The following is a 21,326-nucleotide window of genomic DNA, read 5'->3' on the forward strand; positions in this document are numbered from 1 at the left end:
ATAACAAAGGCAAAAATAAATAAATAAGTAAAGAAGAAATTAAACAAGAATAAATGAAGAAAAGGAAGAAAAGAAAAAGAAAGAAAGAAAAAATCAGAAAAGATAGGGAGCCTCGGCTAATCCCTATAATAGAGATATGGCCAATAGGTGATAACAAAGGCAAAAATAAATAAATAAGTAAGGAAGAAATTAAAGAAGAATAATTGAAGAAAAGGAAGAAAAGAAAAAGAAAGAAAGAAAAAAGTAGAAAAGATTGGGAGCCCCGATAATTTTATAATAGAATTATGGCTAATTGGTAATAACAAAGGCAAAAATAAATAAATAAGTAAGAAAGAAATTAAAGAAGGATAAATGAAAAGTGGAAGAAAAGAAAAAGAAAGAAAGAAGAAAAGATAGGGAGTCCCGCCTAATCCCTGTAATAGAGTTATGGCTAATTGGTAATAACAAAGGCAAAAAAAAGCAGAAATTAAAGAAGAATTAAGAAGAAATTAAGAAAAAATAAGAAAAAGTAACTGTGTAACACCTTTGTATTTAAATTTAAATAGTGTTTTATTTCATTTAGATGGTCCTTAAATTTCCAAAATTTGTTCTATTTAGTCGTGTTCTTTAACTCTCGTTTTAATTTTTCAGCCGCTTTAGCCTGAATATTTAATATCGCATTCATTAAAATTAAGTTTATAAACTCTTCTTTTTGACAAGTTATCGACTTAGGTTTTGAGAGGACGTGCCTTATTGAACCTCTAAAAGCTACTTTAAAACCTTCTTTTTTAAGAATTTTTCCTACTTTTTCTTATGGTTTACCATGATTCATTTTTGGTGGAGTGGCTGAGTCCGATTGTTGCTTACTTTAAATTTAATTTTTTTGTTCTTTTTCTAGCAACCTATCGATCAACATTTTTTGATATAAATTGTTTTTAGCTTGACCTCCTTATCTGGCAGTATGGACGTTCTATCTAGAGGCCTTGCTGGTAACTCGCAATCAAGCGCAACCCAGTCCAGCAAAATAGAGTACTTCGCTTAATCACGAGTGCGCGATGGTATGTCATGAACGAAGTAATGCATAAAGACTTAACTTCTAGGAAGTTAAAGATGTGATAAAGAATGCTTTTTAACCGGCAGGTTATACAATTTACTTTTAAATGTAAAAGTAATTATAATGTAAACCGTATGATTTTCTCTAGAGTCTGCGAAATAATGTACTCGTGGTTTGGTCGTTTCTGACATTTGTAGTGCTTGTCAGGCGGGTTTCAGTTTGTATATCTCCAACTTCAAACAGAACCAGCACTAAGATGTTCTCTTTTATTCTTCTCTGCAAGCCCAGCCTGAAGATAAGCAGAAACTAATTATATTTAAATTTATCTTTTTAATTCATAGATCATCGAGACAGTGCGCTTTTCTATTAGTATTTCTATTTTCATTTTCAAGGTGATAACTGCGATAAGAGAAAAAGTACCAAAAAGAACTGCATGAGGGTAACTTCACTTGGTGAGGTGAGGCAAATCTCTCCATGTCCTTTTTCTGAAAGTTGAGGTAGTACAGTACTTACTTTCAGGCTATTTAAAAAGTCCCGGTCAATTTTTAATACGAAATTTTTCCTTCTTGTCAATTTAACTGTACCAAAGCCCTAACGAGAGTTAGGAAAACAAAAACATTCCAACATAAATTATAAGTCGTGCGAAGGTTGTTTTAATCAAGAAAAAGTCAGCGGTGCATGGGCGTAATGGAGTTAACGAGTTTATTCATGTATAATCCGGTGTCAGGCAGGGTTGTTTGCTAAGTCCTCCCCTGTTCTCCCTCTTTCTAGACGATTTTCCCTCTGTCCTTGATGGTGTCGTTCGCATTGGTAACGTCTCAGTCAATATATTAATGTGTGCAGATGATGTCGTTTTCCTGTCTACAAATCCTGTAACGATTCAAAAAATGTCTTTATCTTTTTATGTAATGCTTTGGTTGAAATGAAAAAGTCAGTGTCACGAGCGGGATTCGAGCCCATGACCTTCGGCTAAATACCCCGCTACTCTAACCACTTGAGCTATCGTGACTTCGATCCATTCGGACTGGTAACTCCCCATCTCAACCTACAACTTTTCGAAGGCTCCAAAAAATATTGATAAACTAGTGGCTTATTGTGACCTCTGGAATCTTTCTGTTAATTTAAATAAAATTAAATATCTAATTTTTCGTCAGGGTGGCCGGCCGCATCCAATGAAAAATGATTTTTTAATGGGCAACCAGTATCTCAATATAAATATTTGGGTGTGTCCTTAACTCTGAGATTATCAATGAACACGCATCTTCTTGAAAGGGTCTCCGTAGCTAAACTTGCTAGAGTTTGGTCTGGTTTTCTTTCCCAGGAACTAGTGCCTCTTCCATTTAAGTCTCTTTAAGTCTTTAGTCTTTCTGTAGACTGTTATGGAGCTCAGGCTTGGGCTTTTCAGCGATTTAAAGTTATTGAGAAATTTCAGCGTTTTTTGAATAACAAATTATTTGATATTCCATCAGTAGCTGCAAACCATATGGTTTATCTCGACACGGAATTCGATCTACTAGAGGTGTTCATGTTCAATGTCCTTAAAGTTACACTTTGATTACTGCATAAGGGTGTTGAATTTACCTCCTCATAGATTGCCAATAATCTCTGCCTTAGAAATAATAAAATCCAAAACTTTCTGGTTTAGCAATTGGATCGATCTGGCTCAGAGATATGCTCCTGAATTGACTGTGGATGACATGTCATTATGGAATGGCCGGTTGGCCACTTTATTGAGTAAAATGAAATCTTTTCCGTCCCGCTTTACACTATATCCGGAACTTGATCATTGTGCTGGCATATGCAGCTTGATTGCATACCTGCCGTGTAGCCTATCGCTTAGCGAGCTCCGCTGGTTATTTAAATTGAGATGCGAGTTGATATTCTTAAATTACACTCCATGGAGGAAACAGCAGTTGAATTGTGCTCTCTTTGTAATTCCAGGCCGGTGTAAAATACTTTCATTTTGTCACTGAAAGTTCGATTCTCGCAGAGGTTCGCGACTCTTACACGTTGGCCTGGCACTCATAGCAATGTTTATGATGATGTGCCGTTTGTGTCGCCCTGTCATCAGATTTACTCGCCACACTTGGTCTTACAGATTCGAGCTTGTCCAACACTTTAATTATCAATGTATTATAATCATGCTTCATTTCCTTACATTAATTATTAGTATTTCTCTTCTCTTTTTTATCTCTCTATTTTGCTAGCTTTTATCGTGTATTTCCGCTTCTTGCCTAAATTACATCTCAAAGATGCCTCGGCATTTCTACCAGTCTGGAAATGTCTGTTTGCTGGACCCATGCCCATTCTTCATTCATATGGAGTGTACAGGAAGTGATGGACATGCTCTTATTCGTGTTTTGAGGTTATCCCGTAAGTGTTCGATGGGGTTCAAGTCTGGAGAATGGGCTGGCCAGGCTCAGATCCTGTTGTTATGCTGTTGACGTACGTTTTTACTATGCGAGCGACATGTGGACGGGCATTATCGTGCATTAGAATAGGATTGTCGCTGATAGGATATCGAGAATAGGCGAGGCATGATGTTCCAAAATTTCATCCAACGCCGTCAGAGACCCTCCACGAACAATGACCAACTCTGTGCGACACTCCATTGAAATTCCCGCACACACCATCACTGAGTTGAAAAGGTTGGCTCTGGGACGAAGCCTTAGTACCTTTCATTTCACCTTCTCCACACTCTTTCACGCCCATCTGGAGATTATAGAGGAAATCAACATTCATACGTAAAAAGTAAGTCAGACCAATTCTCGAGCAAATGCGAGCCATGCAACTCTGTGTGTTCTGGTCAATTCAGGTCCTCTTACGGGGCGAAATCAGTCATCAGTCCATACGGATAAAATCTTCTTCGCAAGAGCAGTGCTTTCAGAAATTTGGACACCAAGAACTTCCTGAAGTTGATGAATCGCTTGAACAACAGTGAGATGCCGTTTCGCAAAATTCTTAAAGTCAAAAATCGGTCATCTTGTGGTTCTATTACCCTGGAGCGTCCAGAAACGGGCCTTCTATGGTAGGACCCAGTTTCTCGAAAACGTCTAACGGCGTCTCGCAGAGTTTCGTATGGAAGAAGTCTTTTCAGAGGATCTTCGGAAGAGGTCAAAACAGAGAAAACTTCCTTACGGTTTTCGCCGAGCTTTCGAATATTTTATAAAAATATTTTTACTGTAATTTTAGCTATAATTTTTAATTGTTAATGTATTCCATTTAAATCAATATTTAGATGCTGAGCCGAAAAAAACATAATGTACTTCTGTGCCCAAAACACCATTTTGTTTAATTTCCTATTAAGGTTTTAAAGTAAGATATCCAATTATTGTTGTAATTATTGTTTTTTCATGTTTTAATTGTTTGTTTATATGATAATAAAACAGGCCCTGAAGATGACAGTATAAAACTGTCGAAAGCTCGGCGAAAACCGTAAGGAAGTTTTCTCTGTTTTGACCTCTTCCGAAGATCCTCTGAAAAGACTTCTTGTATCCAGCAGGTCGATAATCTAGTTCATCGTTACATTTTCGTATGGAACTCCGATGGCCGTAGCCGCATACCTGATGGAACGTCCTGCCACACTACGCGCAACATCCTCAGCACTAAGTGTCATTTTTAAGTTTAAAAATTGAAATTAAGAAAACAAAGATGAAACCTAAACAGTTTATTGCTTCAGAATTCAAATGAGACTGAATAAACATTTTAAATTCCGTAAAAATTAAATATTGAAAAATCTTTTATCCTTGTTTTGGATTAGGGATTAAGTGTGTTCACGTCTAATTGATATTCAAAATTTAAAACATAGCATAAACAAATATTTATTGATAAAAACAATGAGACAAATTAGGGGCAGAATTTTCTTTTATCGAGAAAATGAAAAAAAAATTAGGTAGGTAGAAATTTTTGCCTGTCAGTGTATATACACACATAATACATAAGATAAACTGGAATGGTATGTTGTTAAGTGGCATTTTTGGAGATAAATCACATGGAGAATTTAAAGAGGATTTAATTGGATTGTATGGACTGGTCAAACATCCCTTGGGAAAGTGTTCAACACGGTGAGTGTTCAAATAATTTGTGGCTTAACCCTTGTTCCCTTTGGGACGGTGAATATGAATGTCAGTGTATTGCCCTAATTTAATCACACTCTACTTGCCCTTCTCGCTCACCGTCAGGTAAATTATAACCAGTCATGTCAAATCGGTGAAATCTCTGAAATTAGACAAGTTTAGTGAAATTATTTTACGTCGTGAGCAACGCAGAGTCCGAGTTGACACGGGCGGCAGATTTGGTCTATCTGGTTGTTTGTTATGGACAAGAGGCGGTTTTTGGGTCACGGTCAGGCAAAATTTGACATGTTTTTGCCATGAAATAAAATAAGAACAGTCGTTAATTAAAACAACTCATCTGTCGAAGTGGAATAAGTTTTATAAGAGATACATAATTGTACATTTTGCATATTTCTTTCTGGATTGTGAATTCAACATCGGTCGTGGTCGGAAAGGGGCGGTGGTTATTGTGCGATGTTTACGGCAGAGCTCGGTTGCCCGGGCCGACCACTTTTTCCAATAATGCTTACAGACATTTTCCCAAAAGAAATTAAGGCCGTGATTGTATTGAACGGGGAAAGTGTGAAAAAGTCCTAAATCTCTTTTTTACCTTGGAACGTGTTTACTTCAAAAGTGGCGACGATCTAATGCAATTGCCCTAAATAAGAAGACATAAATATTTTCCCCAATTTTTTCGAGAGGAAAACCAAATTGTAAAATAAATCTTCAATAATGCCCTTGAAACGAGCGGCGATTTGATCGAGATACTCATTGACCCGCTACTGCAAAACACAAAAACAAACGGTGAGATTTCTTATTTCTCACTTTCCCAGTTAAGGGCAAGAAAATATTTGTTTTCCAGGCGCACACCGTTACGCCAATCGATTGTTCTTTTAAAACAACCGTCAAGAAGAAACCCGTCCATTTTTGGATGACAGAACGAAAATAAGAATAAGGGCAGATAGACTGAAGTTATAAATTGGACAGTTTATTAATAATCGTGTAACATGTGCGTGAAAACGACCTTCTGATTCTATATATGGGAAGGTTTAGACCGCCTCCGGTGCAACTTTTATGAAAGTATGTACTTATTAAAATTACCACATTTTTATTCGAATAAGAATTCGGACAACGGGAAATGTATGAAGGAGGAATGTGCTAAAATTAATAGAGGATTATAATAGGGTTGTGTTAGTATGTGTCTGTTGTATGGGGGTGTTGGGCGTGGGGGTTGGTATCGGCGGGTGGGAAATTGAGAAGGGGCGGGTTTCGGCTCAGTGGGAGTGAGTCCTCGCTCCGGGCTGGATGGCGAGTTGAGAGATGAAGGGAGGCAGTTCAGAACTGCTCCTCGACCCTCAGGCAGAGCTTCGGAAGCAGAAGCTGCTCAATTTGACAGCGGCGAAGAAGCCGAAGCAGGTCCAGCAGCGGACTTGCAGACAGAAGCTGTGGTTCTACGCCACATCTTTTTTCACCATGTCGGCCGTCTCTGCTGGTTCTTCCCTTCTCTTCCTCGTTCCGCTCTACGTCGACCCGGCCATCTCCACCCTGGTAGCCGACTTCACTCCGAGACCCGTCACCTGCACGACGACGAGGAAAGAGGACCATTCCGGGATTTTCAATTGTTCCTGGAGCTCCTGCCGTGAAGGTTGTACGTCGGACATGTACCGTTGCACACATATTTACGTCAACTACACGCCCTTCGGCAACGATACGTTCGACGAGGAATTCGAAGGTATTCTCCTCGTGAATATCAAAGGATGCGGGTACCCTCCAGACGTGACGTGTTCGAACTTCACGGAGTCGTACGGTGAGCCCGGTTCCGAATTCCCCTGTTACTACTCACGACAGAACAGGACAATCGTAATGCGCCATTACGACAGGGATAGACAGGTCGAAGTCATCATCCACTACTTCGCTATCCCTTTCGTCGTCACAGTCGTCACTTCCGTTGTACTCTGTGTAATGCATTGCGATTGCCGGAGGTCTCAGGCGCCCGCCATTCGTCGGACAAGAATACAAGATCAGAGGTAAGAACGTTGTCAATTTCCATATCTATATTATCTGTATCTATATTGAATTCAAAAGTCGAAAAGGCATCATCAATATTTTTATGATCGAACTTCAGTCCATATGTCTGTTAATGACAAAAGTACCAACCTTGAACAAAAGTAAACACTCAAATAATAGTAATAATAAAGTTAAACCAATAGTACAAATTTTCGTAATTTATCAACAAATAATTATGATCCGATCAGATTCGGCTTGAATCCATTTCATATATTCATAAAAAGTCGAACAAATTGTTCTGGTTTGTAAATCTAGTTCTGGTTTTTATTTGATCGTTATTTCCTTTACTGAAAGGGTCAAAACTGCAAGATTTGTTATTCCATCCGTACTACAAAGAAATTTTTTTCACACAACTTCTGGGCCATAGACACATACAGACACACTACTGACATATGTATGATTCTTCAGTCGAGTGTTTGATTTGTTTTTGTTTTTCATTCTCTCCTTTTACTTATAGGAGAGATAAATCCTCCCAATATTATGATTCTTATAGAAGAACAAAAATCGAATACCCTATTTTGAAACATTAATAAGTTTTAATGAAAAAATCATCAAACAAGAAATATTGAAAATAAAACAATACACTTTCTTCTATGATTAATGTCTTTTATGTGATTAAGTTAAATTTTACGTAAAAGTTAATGGTAATGACAAAGTTAAAGCGTAATTAACAAGCAAGTCAACGTGTGGCTTTTGGAATGGTGAAAGAATAGAAAATAATAAGAGTTGATGAAACCATTGTTTTAACACTACCTTCGAATCATTAATGATACGTTGTAAAATATAGTTTATCGTTAAATTTTTATGAATTTAGACTGATTAGCCATTTTCGTTAGTGTTGTAAAACCGAAAACATTAATTAAAAGATGGTTCATGTTTTTAAAATTAACAGATAACTTTCGCTAGTTATAATACTTTTTAAGGAACGAATAAATACAGTTGTGATAAAAAGGAAACTTTCCTCTTTTCAAATATTACTTTAATATAGTACTAAATATTTATATAAATAAACTGAAATTAAAGATGAAAAATGGTCATATATCTTTGAAAAGAAACTATATATAAATTTAAATTAAAAAAAGGTAAGCTTTATTGCTTTATAAAATGTTATAAAATACTAAATTCCTTCGTTATACTTATATTTTTTTTTAATGTAGATACTGATGGGTGTAAACTTCTGAAACGTTAAAAAAATTTATAAAAAAAAAAAAAAAGTTTAAACATGAAATTTACAAAAACCTACCATAGACTATTAAAAATTTTTTTTTTTGAAATACTGCAATCTTGGCTGGTCTTGTTTCTGGTAGCAGATGCTAAAGGCTTGTTTCTACAGATATATAACTGCTATGGTGTCTGTCGTTCATATTTTTTTACCGATGCAGACATATTTAAAAAATAGTCTTTAGCTCTAATATCAGAAATTAGTATTAGAATCCGTTGTATATCGAGAAATGCATCGGACCTAATATAATGTAAGGGTCTAAACTATTGGCTCATAATCATGCCCTAACATAATTAGAATTACTTTTAGCCAGTCCTTAATAATTAACCAAAGTAATTATTTTAATTTATTTATTGTTTTTCATGCAAAGTATGGTTGAGTTGATTAAGGTCACGGGCAGGTTTCGAACCCACGGATCCGGATGTTGGTTCCAGTCCAGCTCGTGCCACGAATTTTTCAACCATAATTTCCATGAAACAATAATAAATACATTAATAATTACAAATGCTAAAATTGTCAAGTTTCTGTCTCGTTTTAGTTCTCTTTATTTTATACCAACGTGTTGAAGTCATGTTGTGTAAGTTTTTTCCGTAAAAACAACGTCTTTTGACAAAAATTCTTGTGTAGTTTCTTTCATTTTCTTTTTTTTCTAATTATAAAGAAGGAAAAGAAATAATAAGGGAGAAAAAATCATGAAAGCTAATCTGATTCTAACGGCTTCTATAGATTTTCTTAAAGCTATTTCATGAAACCGGCTGTAATGAAGATTAGAAAGAGGCTCCAGAGATTACAAGACTGGAAAGAGTATCTGACTATTTTTGATAGAATCAGTCGACAGTGACTCTTTACAGAATGAAAATAGGGCCGTTGATAAACAAACAATTTTATTCTTTTTCTATCGAGTTGTAGGGGAGTCGTTACAAGATGTTTATTTATTGACGTATGGCAAACAATTTATAAAACATAAACGACAAATAAACAAACTTTTTAAGCTTAACAAACAACTCAGTTATTAAATACACCTTTTTAGTGGCGTCGGTGGCCTCAAGGGTTTAGGCGTTGACGCAGCGCTCATCACTGTAAGGTAAAGGTCCCGGGTTCGAATCCAGCGGCCCTGCATTCGAACCCGAAATACTTACAAATGGGCTTTTTTCGAAAACGCCGGCACACCGAGGTTTAATAATAATGATCTGCTGTTGCGAACCCTCGTAAAAAAATTACACTTTTTTGAATTGCATTTTAAAAGAGATTCCTTTTTTACATCTATTTCTCAATTATTTATCTATATCTAAGCAATAAAGACACGGAAGCAATATTACAGAAGTAAAAAGTATAATAATAAGTGGCTTATTAACAAAATTTATCCCGGTTTTGAGTTGTTTTGGATAGGACTTTAAAATAAATTTGTTCTAGTGACTTAGGAAAGTCGATACCAATGTTCAACAATTTATACAAAAATATACTAGCGGTAATGAATCTTCTGTTTTCAAGAGTTCATTTTGAACAGAACCCTTAACTCAGCACCGGCAACATTATCTAGAAGTTGATGAACTTTGAACGCCAAATATCGTAGGATTTTGTTTTGGCTTTTTCAGTTTTATTGATATTCACATAAAGTGGCGACCACATTGTGAAATTGTATTCCATCATGAATCTATTAGAGAAATATATAAAATATTTGTACAATTAACATTTTTGAAATCGATGGTGATTCTTTTATGAAACCTGTTAGTTTAGAGCTTTATTTACCATAATTTTAATGAGCTCATTAAAAGATAAAAAGGAGCCAATTTGGACACTATCTAAATCTCTGACTGATTGGAGATTGCAAGGAAATGATACAGTAATAGAAGTTTAAAAAAAAATTAAGTTACAATAAACTATCTCAATTTGAAGACTTTAGCTGTAAAGTAGCAGATATCAATTTGTTTCCAAGTTGATAACACTGATAAGAGCTTTTCATTCGTGACCACACTGCATTTGAAATGAAAGGTTTGAGAATTATGCTCCAAACTTTCAAAGTTTTACATGTAGTGCATATGTCATAACATCTTATTACATGAGCATTACCATCAATTCAAGCCTAATTTCGTTTTTATTCGGAAATTTCAGTTGCAAAATAATTCTCTGTTTTTTTATAGAAACATAATTAATTAAATATGTTTCCAATAATTTGAACAAATTTGCAGAAAATTCGAACTATAATCTGTATTAAGCATTGCATATCTAATAAGAAATGTTTTTCCCATAACATTACCATTTCTTCTTTTCCTTCTTTAAAACATTTGTTTTAATGGCCAGAAATCGTAACCTATAATCATTACAATATTATTCAATTGACAGAATAATTTTTAGAGTTTTTACTACCAAGTAGTTTGTTGATATTCTTTACATTATATTCTAAAGGTAACGCCAAAATTATTTCCATTGAATAACCCTTTGTAAACCTATTAATTTGATAGAATTTCATCCAAATTCAACTCTGATGTAATGAATAATAGGCAAATGAAAAATATTTGTTATAAATTTTAATTCAATTTTCCCAATTTCTTCTTGATGTGCAATCGGCAATTTACTTTCTGATGAGTTTATTTGCCTTTTATGATATCTTTTCACCCAGAATTGCTTTTTTTTACAACAATTAGCAGCACTGTTGAACTTTACGTTCATTGTAATTGGTACTCCTAAATATATATAATTATTAACATAATCGAAATCGGATCGACGTCACGATAGCTTAAGTGGTAGAGCACTGGCGTTTAGCCGAAGGTCGTGGGTTCGAATCCCGCTCGTGACACTAACTTTTTCACCTCAACCAATACCGTACATAAAGATTAATTAATTGAAAGAAGTTATTTGGTCAATCGGACCACGAAATATAATGGATTATTAACATAGTTAGGAGCTCCGGGTAGTCCATATGTAACATAGTCCAGGCTTAAGAAATACTCCGAAGCATAAATGTCTATAAATAGCATAGTCAATCGGTGGATCATTGTAATATAATTATTCAGAAATCGTGAGATGCGGTCTGGTGTGATGTAGGTTTCAGAAAAACATTTTCTTTATCATGCCAACGTTTCAATCTTTATTGAGATCATCTTCAGCGCCTGAGATTTATAAACATTGTTTAAGTATTACAAATCCATATAGGATATGAAAAAAAAATTAAACAATGCTAGAAAATTTTAGATAAAAAATGAATTTATACAATGCTAGAAAATTTTAAATTAAAAAAGTTACTAATCACCACACATTGTAATATAATTTGTATCAATATTAATATACATTTTATTAAGGTGACACCATTTGACGAAATTATTAAACTAATCTTAGATTTTGACACAGTCAGATAGTGTTTTCACATCCTTTACAGCTTGAGATAATCGGAAAACAATTCGCCACAATTTTGACTCGTATAATACATAAAAAAAAGAAACTATTATCAGAAAATATTTACTGCAAAAAAATATATAAACAAAACTTTTCGATCATTTGGAGACTCCCTTCGTGTGTTGAACCATTCAACCATTTCAGAAAAACGTTACATATTGCAAAAAAATATGGGATTATATGTAATTTAATATGTTTATGATAAAGTCCAAAAAGATACTCTACACGGGCTATTTTCCCAAAAATGGCTAAAATGGACTAAACTAGTGTTATTCCTCTCTCAAAAAAATCATGAATCATGTTCGGTCGTAATCACGTAGCTTGATTATTTTATTAGAAATTAAAAACGAATCGCTCAAAAGCATGGTGGCGGCCGCAACGTTTAAGGCATTATCCACCATACTTATAAGTGAGCTTTTTTTTCAAAAACACGGACACTGGACTGGCTGATATGACCCCTGCGGTTGCAAACCTCGTGAAAAAAAATCATTTTTTAATTTTTTTAAAGAAATAAAATAACTCCGTAATTATTGTATTGTTTGAAAATAGAGCTTATGCTAAAGAAATACCGTTAAATTTTTTTCTAGAGTGGCTAATTTTGAAAAAAAAAAAACTCGGGGGACTGTTCTACCTTGACACCCTGAATAGATTGATCAAATGGGGTGTGAGATTAAAAGAAATTAATAATTCGGCTTTTTGCCTTTTTTTTCTCACAATAATGGATTAATTTATGACGAACAATAAGCTTACTGCAAAAAAATATATAACAAAAACTTTTCGATCATTTGCAGACTTCCTTCGTGTGTTGAACCATTCAACCATTTGAAAATAGGTTAAGAAAAAAATAACATATTGCAAAAATAACATGTTGGATCAGAATGTTTTTAAGTAGTTAAAAAATAGTTAGGTTAGTTTTTTACTTTTAGAAGTATACTACTTTTTTGGGTTGAATAATTTTTGGGAAAACCATGGGGACTGCTGTACCTTATATATGTTGTATATGATTCATATTATATATGAAATCGGTGTGAAAAAATACATATATAAAATACAAATAAATATTCCTCATATTTATGTATTATTTATTCCTCATATAAAATATAAAAAAATATATATAAAATATAAATAAATTCCTCATATTTTCGGGTTATATTTGTCGAACGATAAGCTTACTGCGAAAAAAGTCTTAATAAAACTTTCCGATCATTTGGAGACACCAGAAAGAAGACTTTATTTATTGCATGGCCGTGGCGTAAATAACATGTTTGCTGCAAGAAAATTGAATACATGAATTAACCCAGAGACGTAAACAACTGTTATTAAATAATGCACTCAAAACAATTTGGTTTGTGTTCTCTCAACAAGATTAATGGTTATAAATGAAAAACAATTAAGAATTAAGAAATCTTTACAAAAGATCCTTTCAGATCAAAAGCTTAAATGATGTCTCTGTGGATGACGTACAATCAATTGCACAAAGCATGAAAATACTATCGAACCTTATTTACGATGTGGTTTGTAAAGAACAAAATAACCTTTTCATGTAAAGACTAAATCGTTGCACGGAACAAAAGCAAAACCTCACCCTGTCACCATTATCGGATAACTCATTAATGAACCTACCAAGAACAGGATTGGCCATACGGATAAAAATTGAACAGGGGTTAGACCTTATAGATCAACCGTTGGAAAAATCGATTAAATGACCACGGTTAAGATTATTATTACAAAAATATTGAATAGCTTGTGACATAAAAACAAAAATAAATTAAAATGAATGCATAACAAATAAAATAATTTTAAAAAAATTAAATTTTTTTATTAAAACTGGTCTTATTAGAGCAACCATTAATTTTACAATAATATTATAGAATAAATAAATGTTTACATTCTTATAAACCCATTGGTTCAATAAGATTTACTTATTCAGATATCGTGAGATGCGGTCTGGTGTGATATAGGTTTAGAAAAACATTTTCTTTATCGTGCCAACGTTTCGATCTTTATTGAGATCATCTTCAGGGCTCAAAGTGTTTGTCTTCTGTGTAATGTGTGTGAAACGTTGGCACGATAAAGAAAATGTTTTTCAGAAACCTACATCACAACAGACCGCATCTCACGATATCTGAATAATTATCGATTAACGGTCACTAAACTCCACAAATAAGATTTACATTTCACTATTCATTATTCGTTTTTAACTACACAAGTTCATATGGCTTTGTTCTTTTTAATCTTGTGACCATGTTTCGTTATGTAAGAGTTTGGTCGCTTCCACATTCTCCGTGCTGGCTGAGGCGAGCCTGGTGTTTGGCGGCAAATCTTTGTATTTCCGCCGTGACTTCAGGGATCTTAAGATCCCTATGTAAGTCCTTATTCCTTATGTACCAAGGTGCATTGACCATGTTACGTAAGATTTTATTTTGGAGTGTTTGTATGATTTTGATATTGCTGTGTTTGGTACAACCCCATAGTTGAATACCATATGTCCACATAGGCTTTATGACTTGTTTATATAATAATATTTTATTTTGTATAGCAAGATTGGAGCCACGTCCTATCAACCAGTATAGTTGTCTATACCTTAAACCTATTTCTGTCCTTTTTTTCTTCACGTGTTCTTTCCATCTCAGCTTGGCATCTAAGGTCATTCCCAGATATTTAGCTGTATTGCTGTATGGTATAGTAGTTCCATCGATTGTGAGCGACGGAACATGGTCCACCTTTTTGTTTGTAAAGATTAGATGAACTGATTTATGCTGATTTAGCTTGATTTTCCATTTTTTTGTCCATTCGTTTATCTTATTACATGCATTTTGGAGGATTTTGGTTGAATGGGTGATAGTCGGTCCTAGTGATATCACCGCTGTGTCATCTGCAAACGTTGAAATTTTTACTCCATCTATTGTCGGAAAATCACTGGTGTATAACAAGTAAAGCAGTGGACCTAAAATGCTACCTTGTGGCACTCCTGCATTTATTGTTTTTAATTTTGAATATTGATCCTCTTGTTTGACTCTAAACAGTCTGTCAGGAAGGTAGGAACTGATAATATCGACATACTGCTTTGGTAGCATATCTTCTAGCTTCTTGATGAGAAATAAAATAAATGAATTTAAAAAAAATGTTCCGAATCATAATGACTACTCCGCTGATAGTATTTTTCGAGAGTCTACAACTTCACACGCTATTAGCACGAGTTGGTTAAATAGATATAATTATATTTCAGCTTTAACATCGGTTCTGTTGAAATTATTGTAAGTTCATCAAAGGTTTTCCGGTATTAAGTAAGCGTACTTCAAGCACATTATTGATTGGCCACACAATGACGACCGTCTACTCGACAAGAAAAGTCGCTTAAATCAAACCAACTAGTGATAAGCATCGTTGGTGAGGGGATGAAACAAAGATTTTGGTTTAGCACCATCAGTTTCTAGTTTTTTTAATCAGCACGTTTAAAAGTGTGAAACTGACTAAACATAAAACTGCAAAGTCACGAGTTTCAGATGTTATGAGTGAACCGTTGTCTATATAATCTCGTCCACAGATTCGTTTTAGTAAAAAAACAATTAAAAAAAGCTGAGTGTTTGTAAGCAGTAAGTTATTATGCATGCTTAACGTGATTTTGCTCCCAATAGGTGTCTGAGTAGTTCATATCTTTTGTTATGTTTTCGTCCTTTTAACCTTGTATGTCGGTTCCTTGTAAGTTTGCTATCTAATGATTCTTTGGAGATCTTGAGATGCGGTCTGGTGTGTTGTAGGTCTTAGAAACACATTTTCTGTATCGTGCCTATAAATACCTAGGCACGATAAAGAAAATGTTTTTCTAAAACTTACCTCACACCAGACCGCATCTCATGATCTCCAAATAATCATTAACTAACGGTCACTAAACAGCACACATGTTTGCTGTCTAAGTAAAACCTAAGATAGCGAACTTGGTTGGACAATGGTGTTATCTTGTTTTTGTATTACCTTGTATTTTGCTTGACAATGTACTGTGGTTGACTTTTGAGCGAAAATGTAACTTGCTTGTTTGGTTGCTGGTTCATCCTGATCCGCCAGCGAGTGCAGCAGTTGAGTATCAGATGTTGGATTGCTTGAGAAGATTGAAGTGCATAGATTGTGGTGACGTCCGGGTTAGTTGAGACGCGTTTGGGTGTGTAGGATGTCAGCAGTGTAGATGGTGTAGAGGATAAGACCTAGAATATTTCCTTGTGGTACGCCAGCTTTGATTGACGTGATGGGTGAAAAATCGGTGCTGATTCTCACATTAATGCATCGATTCAAGAGGAAGGACTTCATAATGAGGTAGTATGTGTGAGTATGGATACGTTTTGACTTGAAAAGTAAACCGGGTGCCACACTCGGTCGAATCCTTTCGAAACGTCCAGAAATGCGGCTGAGCCAAGGATAACTTTGAAGCACTGCTGAATAATAGAATGGAGAGGTCGGAATCCAAACTGACGGCTAGGAATTATTTTCAGAGACGAATAATGGAGTTAGTCTTTTAAAGAGGAGACGTTCAAAGGTTTTTGGATGAAATAGGTAGGAGGCTTATTGGTCTATGAGTGGTTGGGCTCCGAATGCTGTCAACAGCTAGGTCAATTCAGCGCCCAACACACGCAGTTCACGTCCAAACCCATTCACACTCTCAATCATTCCTAAATACATTTCTTCTATTGATCTTATCATTCGCTTAATTTGTGATGCTGTACTCGATATTCCTCCATCACTCTTTACACATACCTATTTGAGCGTCGATATTCCGCAGTCGACCCTCCCACAACACACGTTCACGCTAATAAATACATTCAATCTCAACACAAACTAGGTACACACAATAGAACAACACCGTTTCCTCTAAGAATCGGAAAACGGGACCCAAATAATCGCTGCCGTGCTCAAGCACAATTCTCATATCGGGTGGCATTCCTACGCGCTCTATATATAGAGCCATGGAATTACTCCCCTTAGTCAGGTGGGACACATCGAGCAACCTTTCTGTGCATGCTACTGGTTTTGTCCCAAAAGTAAGTGTCCACGTGTCAACCTCGCTGGTCCACGAGCCAAATTTACCGAGGGTCTTGATTCGCGAAAGCTTCTCTGCTGCGACGCTGCCACCTTCTTTTGAACATGATTTTTTTTGCATTTTTAGCGTCTAAGGGCCGGATCGCGGTGATTAAGTCCGGAGATTGACCTATGCTGAATCTTTTTTTTTTTATAGACAAGTACAATCAATTGTTCTTGATGTTTAACAGGAGAGAGAATGTTGATATGCCCAAGCCGATTAGGTTTCAACATCAAAGGTATAAAAATTTATTTGAGTTATTGCTTAAGAAAAGAAATGATGGATGATGAAAACAGAATCAAGAAACAAAAGCTCTCTCTGTGTTTTAAAATGTTTCAATTAGAAAATAAAAATCATAAATTTATTAATAATTATTTATTTATATTATTATTATTTATAATAATAATTATTTATTTATTATATTATACAGTTTTAAATTTTGATTTATCAGTTTATGAGCATGTGAAGTAACTATTTACGGTGCAAATATGTTGTTATTAACTGGCTGAAATCCTTCATAAAAATGTTACTTTAAGTCGCAAAAGTGGCATAGATTTTCTATTTCATTCCGGGTATGGAACAATTAGACAGTAACAATGCATTACATAAATAATTTCCCATTTGTTAAATGAATTAATTGCGTTAAACAATTAATTGATTGAGTGTGGTTTAAAAATGATTCTTGCTAGTCTTATAATTTCTACTCTATTCTATAGATTGACAATTCATTTGCGGAGCCCAGGTTTTTTTTTTAAATGAGAACCGTTATAATTTGTAAACCCTCGAAGACAGGCACAATTACGAAGGATTTCTAAACAGACAAATGCGACTTCAATCGTCGATCGCATCTATCGATTGGCCTCGCTCTGACAACCGAGGGCAGTTATAAAGTGGGTCAAGCAAGTTTATGCACTAGTAAGAGTCATCGAAAAGGCCCGTCTGGGATTTATGCACGTTCATGTTTTTGGAAGAGTAATTAGATTTGGCGTGTGACATTTCACTCAGTGGAATTATACTGATTACTGCTAAATTTCCCTTTTACGGCCAACTGTTATAATTTACTCTACGCGTACTTTTTATTTTTAATTAATGAAGTAGTTCAAAACACTTACAACCATAGGGGTCAACTCAGTCAACTTCTTTTCATTTTTACGTATCCATCAAGTATTACTTCTCTCTTTTACTTCGTTTTTTTCCAGCGGTTGTATATAAAATTGAAACAACAGTCGGGAGAAAATATAATCTATGTTTTGAATACAATTTAGATGATCGTACACTGTAACTGAAAGAGATTGAACGTGATCATGATATTCAACATACACCCCTTAAATTCACTGGTTTTCGTGGTCCGCTTGACCAATTAATATCTTTCAATGAATTGAGGTTTTTAGTTGAGATAAAAAAGTCAGTGTCACGAGCGGGATTCGAACCCACGATCTTCGGCTTGATATGCCGCTGCTCTACCACTTGAGCTATCGTGACTTCGATCCACTCGGACACCAACTTCCTATCTCAACCCCACCTTTTGAGTTTTCCCTCCTTTTTGCCATTTTTCAAATGTCGTGTAATCTATTTGATTCTCGGCGACAAATGAAATGGCCACGGAGAGCTTTAGTGAAGGTATACTTCATTTTAACTTATTAAATAACTTATTAAATAATGTACACCATCGTATTTAAATGAAAATACGAATAAATAACAGAAAAATAAATAAATTATTACATTTCTCCTTGCGGGGTGATTTAATTGTGGTTATGGCTATCCCGACCATCTGGATTCAAAATACGACAAAATAAAAATCATAAATTTACTAATAATTACATAATTATTTACGATGAAATTGTTTTTGGTCAATTCCAACTATCGTAGTCTAAAATATAACAAAATAAAAAGCATAAATTTATTAGTAAATACAGAATTATTATGATGAAATTGTAGTTTGGTGGATTCCTACTATCCTGGTCTAAAATAAAACAAAATAAAAAGAATAAATTTATTAATAATTACAAAATTATTTGTGATGAAATTGTTTTTGGTCAATTCCAACTATCCTGGTCTAAAATGAAACAAAATAAAAAGAATAAATTTATTAATAATTACATTCATGATGAAATTGATGTTCGGTCGATTCCGACTATCCTGGCCTAAAATAAAACAAAATAGAAAGAATATATTTATTAGTAAAGACATAATTATTTATGATGAAATAATTTTTTGTCGATTCCAACTACCAAATAAAAATCATAAATTTATTAATAATTACATAAATATTCATGATGAAATTGTAGTCTGGTCGATTCCGACTATCCTGGCCTAAAATAAAACAAAATAAAAAGCATAAATTTATTAATAAATACAGAATTATTACGATGAAATTGTAGTTTGATCGATTCCGACTATCCTGGTCTAAAATAAAACCATATAAAAAGAATAAATTTATTAGTAAAGCCATAATTATTTATAATGAAATGGTTTTTGGTCGATTCCAACTACCAAATAAAAAGAATAAATTTATTAATAATTACATAATTATTCATGATGAAATTGTAGTTTGGTCGATTCCGATTATCCTGGTCTAAATAAAAACAAATAAAAAGAATAAATTTATTAGTAATTATATAAATATTTATGATGCAATTGTTTTTGGTCGATTCCGACTATTAAAATAGAACGAAATTTAAAATCGCAATCCTGGACCGCTTGTCCTCGCTTATTTTTCGATCTATCGGACGGGGAAGACGATTGATTGCTGTTTGGAAACTCATAAACGAAATAGAGTGCTGAATTGTAAATTCGTTCTCTACTGTATCGTAAAGTTATATTCCAAATCGATTGTGGACATGTGGAATAGGACCACCTGGTGATGAATATGTCAAAGCTCGTACAATATGGCTCATCAAATGTGGTCCAGGTACGACAGCATTTATTTCACATTTATTGAAAGCTTTCCTTCTCCGGGTTCGATGAAGTTTTCATTGCATATTACAGGCGTTATGCTAAATGAAACGTGTTTTACAGGGGCCCTCATTTATCTGGAGCAAACACCTCTCATACAATGAATGTAAAGGTTAAATCAATACACGTCTAGTCCCCAGGGGCGAATTCCTCCCAAACGATTTTGACATTTTGACAATAGATCACGGCTCGGCTGTTCAATAATTCTTCCGAGTTTCATCAAATTACGTCGATCCGCAAGATAAAAATACGCTTGCTCAAAAAGTCACGTCTAAATCAAACGGTACTGCTTTTATTAAAACATTCCACCCACTCCGTTTTTAATAGGTTGTAAAGTATCACCCGGGGGCAAAACGGCTATTGCTCTGTGGAGAGATCCACAAACATATATATGTTTCGTTAACCAGTCAGCAGAACGGGGTTTTAGCCGAAAAATTAAGGGGACGCATTTCATTTAAAATTTAGATGACATCAATCCCATTAATAAAACTGGGCACAATTACGGATCCTCTGTGTTCTGCTATACCGGATGATTTGTTTTGCATATACCCGCTGATAAATATTTTCCCTCCGAGGGGCTCAACTTTCTATATAAAAACTGCGGTATTAAATCAATATCAGAAAGTATAATTATCATAGATATACAACATATTTTTATTATGAGAAGGAAACTAGACCTATATTCTTCTATTTCTTCGTTATCATCTACCACAGCTTTATAATAATTTTTAAATCCAATAGATTTCGTGGTCCGATTGACTAAATAACTTCTTTCAATTAATTAATCTTTATGCATTGGTTGAGATAAAAAAGTCAATGTCAAGAGCGGGATTCGATCCCACGACCTTCGGCTAAATACGCTATCGTGACTTCGATCCACTCGGACACCAACTTCCCATCTCAACCCACCTTTTGAATAATTTTTAACTTCTTTATTTTATGATGTTACTGACATTAGTTTAATTTTACATTTTTATAGCAGGCGCGATTTTCTCTCACCTGACATTTATTATTGCTTGTGGAATTCAAATGCACGAACTTCCCTTATTTGTTTTTACTAATGTCATAACTGACAATAAAAGCGGGGATAGATATAGGGACAAAAAAGACAGCCGTAAGGCCTTCTGCACCTCGAACTGAGTAGATGTATTGTGATCCTTTATTTTTATTACTCATTCGCCAGCTTTAGATTGTTAACACACCTCTACAGCCTTGCCACTGCCTCCTTGGTATAGGATCTTGCTTGAGGCTTCTCCTGTCCTAGTAGCAAAAATCCACCTACATGCCTACATACAAAAGTGGTCTGCGGACACTTCTTCCTGGCAATATGTGCACTGTGTTTCTTTTGCATGCACTCCTACCCGGTGCCTTCTTAAGCGGCAGAGTCCTGTCTGTTCAGTCAGGATCCTGGTTCTCTTGCTTTAACCCTCCAGGAATTCTTTTGTAAGTCTTGCGGATTTATATAAATCTATTCGTGTCCCTCGTGATTGGGTTTAGATCCAGGTTTTAGACTTCTAGGATCTATTTTTG

At 34.8% G+C, this 21,326-nt stretch overlaps 1 protein-coding gene across 1 annotated transcript in view; it reads left to right on the top strand.

Moving 5' to 3' along the window:
* The first annotated feature begins 6,377 nt into the window (after window positions 1–6,377).
* Window positions 6,378–21,326, top strand: part of LOC106662898 (protein tipE) — a 48,320-nt gene continuing 33,371 nt past the window's right edge. Inside the window, exon 1 of the mRNA XM_014387339.2 lies at window positions 6,378–7,115. Within this exon, the coding sequence (XP_014242825.1) occupies window positions 6,409–7,115 (707 nt within the window). The 5' untranslated portion in view covers window positions 6,378–6,408. The remainder of the gene's footprint in view (window positions 7,116–21,326) is intronic.

This window comes from Cimex lectularius, unplaced genomic scaffold (genome assembly GCF_000648675.2).
Source record: "Cimex lectularius strain Harlan isolate CLEC.00 unplaced genomic scaffold, Clec_2.1 scaffold84, whole genome shotgun sequence".
NCBI classification, from domain to species: Eukaryota; Metazoa; Arthropoda; class Insecta; order Hemiptera; family Cimicidae; genus Cimex; species Cimex lectularius.